Source organism: Trypanosoma cruzi, genomic scaffold, assembly GCF_000209065.1.
Source record: "Trypanosoma cruzi strain CL Brener 1047053516481 genomic scaffold, whole genome shotgun sequence".
Taxonomy (NCBI): domain Eukaryota; phylum Euglenozoa; class Kinetoplastea; order Trypanosomatida; family Trypanosomatidae; genus Trypanosoma; species Trypanosoma cruzi.
In genome coordinates this window covers 51981-56102 of record NW_001849277.1, presented here as the reverse complement: position 1 = coordinate 56102, position 4122 = coordinate 51981, and the positions used below count along the sequence as shown (strand labels likewise).

Genomic DNA, 4122 nt, shown 5'->3' with positions numbered 1-4122 from the left:
TGCTTCCAGTCAGTCCGGCTACGGATATATTGATCCATCCCTTCCTCTATCAAGTGGCGCGCCTGCTTCGCCTCTTATCGCGCCGCAATTTTTGTAGCCCCAGAATCGCCATGCCCAGCGGGGTTCAATCCATTTGCAACATGGACCGCGGCATCCTGGCGTGCTGCCGTCGGGTCGATGGCGCCACGCAGACTATTACCGCCAAAAAGGCTGCGCAGCTCTCCGCGTTGATCGGCTGTTCGTGCGTGCAGCAAAAGGCTGTAAATTGCCCGCTAGAGTCATTCTCTGCTGCCACGTTGACGGCGCACACATCTCTCGAGCCGCCTCTTTCGCTCCCCTCATGTAGCTGGCCCAAAGCGGGGATGTCGGAGGTTCGTCGTACCACGGTTGAATTTCTTTGCGGATAAGCTCCATTGCCCTTCTCGTCAATTGTTTCGGGCGATTCAAAATATCGGATGAAGTGTCTGCGGCACGGTGCGACGTCTTGTGTGCGGATTGGCGGGAGGTGGTGGAATGGATGGGGCTGTTTTCGTCCGCCCACGTAAGCAGCCGGCAGCCCCTCGCCGTTTTTTAATGGCCGACTGCGCTGCGAGTAATCCCTACTGGCTGCGCTGCGCGCGTTTCGTGTAGATGCATCGTGTCCATAAATACGACACAACTGAAATCGCGACAATCGTTGTTTTTGTTGGGTTACGCGCCGCTCCACAAGAGGCTGGGTCGCCCTCGCGTGTTCGTCAGCCTCGTGAACGGCCATGTGAAGGCGGGCACGAAGTGTGGAGGGCGGGATATGCTGGGGTCGGTTGTTATCGCGATCAGCATCCGGAAGGTCTGCGGTAGGGCCCTGCCAAAATCCATGAATTGATCGGTGGGCTCCCGATCTATCTCCGGCGCGCGTCTGCACGACACCAAACCGTCGATGGCCATTTGAACCTGAGAGTCCACTTAGCGCAAACAATAACCGTATGCGCATCGGAGGTCGACGAGGACTCCGGAGACGACGTCATTCCATACACACGGGGTCCAAGTGTCAACGCCCAATGCAGGGAAATGCAGTACCTGATCCTCTGCACCGGAGTCATCTTCGAAGGGGAAGGTGTGGGAGGGCAAAGGCATCGAGTGAGGGAGATGTGGTCGCCCAAAATTGCCCTGAGACGTATGGGTGTTGACCCGCCGTCTCTCTCTCCCGTGAGATTGCGTTGGGGAAACGTGGATGCTGGCACGCCCCCAGCCATCAAACGATGCCGTTGATGCGGCTGTGTGTTTACGCCATCTGGTGGCCCTCTCCGAGAGGTGGGCGCCTCGCGTTGACACGGCGTCTCCGCGTCCCGCAAGAAAACCGCCGGCCACCGCAATGTGAGATCCGCGTGCCGACAAGTAATTATGCGCCTCTTCCACCTGAGAGTAAAGCTGAGCACTCCGATCCGCAACGTCCGCGACGGCGCTGGCGTAGTCGGTGCTCAGTCTCTGCCCTCCAGCAATGATCAGCCCCTGCTGGACCCCCAACTCCCGGGCCGCACGCACACGATGGGCAGCAGCACTCGAACCTCGAGATTAGGTACTTGAGGCGCCCGGTGATTCGAAAAGTGCCCCGCAACGGTCGACTCCTCCCAGTGCATGGCGATGTTTCCTGAAACCAAGCGTAAGCCTGTCATTGTTGCGGCGGCGGCTACCACCGCATCCAACGGCCCGTGTTCATCAACGAAGGCGAGCTGCACCCGTACATCGCCATGCTGGCTTGCCAAGTCCAACATGCGGGCAACAATGTTGCTCCTCCCCGTCGCCGTGTAAAAGAAAACACTGCCATTTCCTTCAATCAGCTTGCACGGATCCCGTGTGGCTGTGAAAACCAAAATAATTGCAAATCGTCTGGACGCTAACAGTTCCCTGATTCCCTCAATCGCGGTCAACCAAACATTCACAAAATAGAAAAGGATCGTGAAGAAATATCTCCGTTTTACCAGGACACATATACATTAGGGACGCCAGCCTACCTCATGAGCATCCTCCTCACAAGCTCCCAATGAGACAAAGACATATTTCTGTACTATTCCTTCCTATCGCATGAATTCCTTTAGAAGACGGCGATGGAAGCTACCAAAGGAACCGATAGCGTCAAGATGAATATTTTTATTTATGCCGTACCATCCGCCCCCTCTCTTGATTCCCACCCCTGCGGCGGGGTCTTGTGGCTGGAGAGGCCCAAAGTCTGCCACTTCGTAAGCTATAAAAATAGGTATATCCGAATAGAACGTTCAACATGTCACGAGAGAGGGACCACCAGAATATATAAATATACACATATATGCGGAGCAAGCAACGAGGTTTGGCGAACCCACTGCCTCTCCGTTTACTCATTCTCCCTTACCGTCGTATTTTATTTCCTTCGGAAATTTGGGGATCCGGCCAGCAGCCCAGACAAATAATTCCTTCCTTTCTTCCTCCTGTTTGCGTGTGTGCCACAGGCACGGTTTGATTCAAGTGGCATTGGCGCCTCCACGCAACCACATCCTTCCGTTGCCGCATTTGCGGGGCAAGTGAGTTTGGGCATCCAGAGCACACAGACACACGCACACGGCCGCAACGAGAGGGACGGGGCGCATCCAAGTCCACGGCGCAGTCCTTCACTTCTCTCCGCCCAGACGGAATAGCGCTGCGCCTCACAGCGGGTCGTGGCGGGTGGCGTCCCACACTCACAATTGAGGCACGGCGCACAACATCCGCTCCCTCCGAGTGCACTCAGCAGGCCGGCGCCCAGTCACCCTCGTGCCATCGCACAGAGGGGGTGCAAAAACAATCGTCGTCGCGGACCATCGGTGCCTCTAGCAGAAAAGAAAAAGAAGAAGAAATGGGGGCGTGTCAGCAGCACAGCCAGCAGAGGGACTATAAAAGGGACACGGGGACACACAGTAACAGTGGGCACGGCAGAGACGGAAAAGAGACTGTAGTGATTTACCGAAACAAAAGAAAACAAAAGAAGTTTAAAAAGCAAAAAAGGAAGCAAAAAACAAAAACAATTGATTCGGCAGATGTGTCATTTCATGTGCCACGCAGCACAATACAACCGTGTTCTTGAGTTTATACATACTGCCCGCACACACACAAATAAAAAAGGAATTGTACTCTCCCACCAGCCCACACAACATCCCTCACATTTCATGCGGCATCCGGCCTGCTTCTCCACTCCTCCTTTCGTGCAGTCCGTGGGACGCACAGCAACGAGGCCGGCACCGCGTGTGGGCAAAAAAAAGCAAACAAAAGAGGGGGAAGCACGTCACTCGTGACGGTTTTTAGAAAGCGACCATTTGGGGGAAAACACACAAATAGGAATGCTGATTATTTCAACAGAACACCAACAAAAAAAAAAGAGAAAGGAGAACAGGAAAAAAAAGAAAAAAAGCAAAAAAACAACAGAAAAAAACAGGCATAAAAGAAGAAGAAGAAAAAGAAAGTCTGCTTGACAAAGTTGAGTGAGTGATGCTGGGAGCTGCACAGTTGTTGTTCCACGAAAAGCCGCTATTCCACTCCTCCCTCACACCTCAGCAGAGAGCTGCAGTGCCCCACAGCCCCAGAAGCAGCAGCAACAACACCCGAGACACACACCCATGCACGGTGCTCTCAGCAATTAGATACATGGCCGACAATTCGCTGTAATGCCCGTGCTCAAGCAAAATGCCATGGCCCGAGAGTGTTGTTGCGTTAGACTCCGATGGGATCTTGGTCTCCCCAGGCGTTGTGTTTGTATTCTCCGGTGCGGTTTCAACCGTCCGTGGAACTTCCTTGCCGTCCTCAAAAGAGAATTCGGCTCCTTCAATGCGAGAGATGTCGTCGGTGTCCTCCGCGGATGTTGTTTCGGCGTCACTCTTTGAAGGAGTGAGGCTGCTGTCTGAGCTCATTGTTCTCTCGGAATCGCTGCCCCCTGCCTCGAGGATGAGGCTTTCCTCCGCGCCGGTGGTTCTGGTTCCAGTGGACTGTACGCCGTTGTTTTCAGCGGAAGCCTCAATGCTTTGTTGCACTTGGTGCTCACCGTCAGCTGCTGCAGCAACCGTTTCCATACTCAACGACGCAGCTACTGGAGACGTTGTTCCGCCTCTCCCGTCATTCGCTTCTTCCTCCTCCTCTGGT

General features: G+C 54.2%; 1 protein-coding gene across 1 annotated transcript, besides 6 other annotated features; it reads right to left on the bottom strand.

The window, feature by feature from the left end:
* Window positions 1-2019: a mobile genetic element.
* Window positions 1-3354: a sequence feature (areas not merged during assembly with more than two copies in the genome that could not be assigned to a particular haplotype).
* Window positions 1843-2018: a mobile genetic element.
* Window positions 2030-2250: a mobile genetic element.
* Window positions 3355-3448: a sequence feature (T-rich).
* Window positions 3355-4122: a sequence feature (heterozygous, Esmeraldo-like haplotype).
* On the bottom strand, window positions 3537-4122 carry Tc00.1047053506377.10 (trans-sialidase, putative; the record flags this gene model as incomplete). Its single annotated transcript, XM_798152.1, has 1 exon — window positions 3537-4122. A coding segment is annotated over one exon (586 nt), but the record flags the coding sequence as incomplete, so codon positions are not given.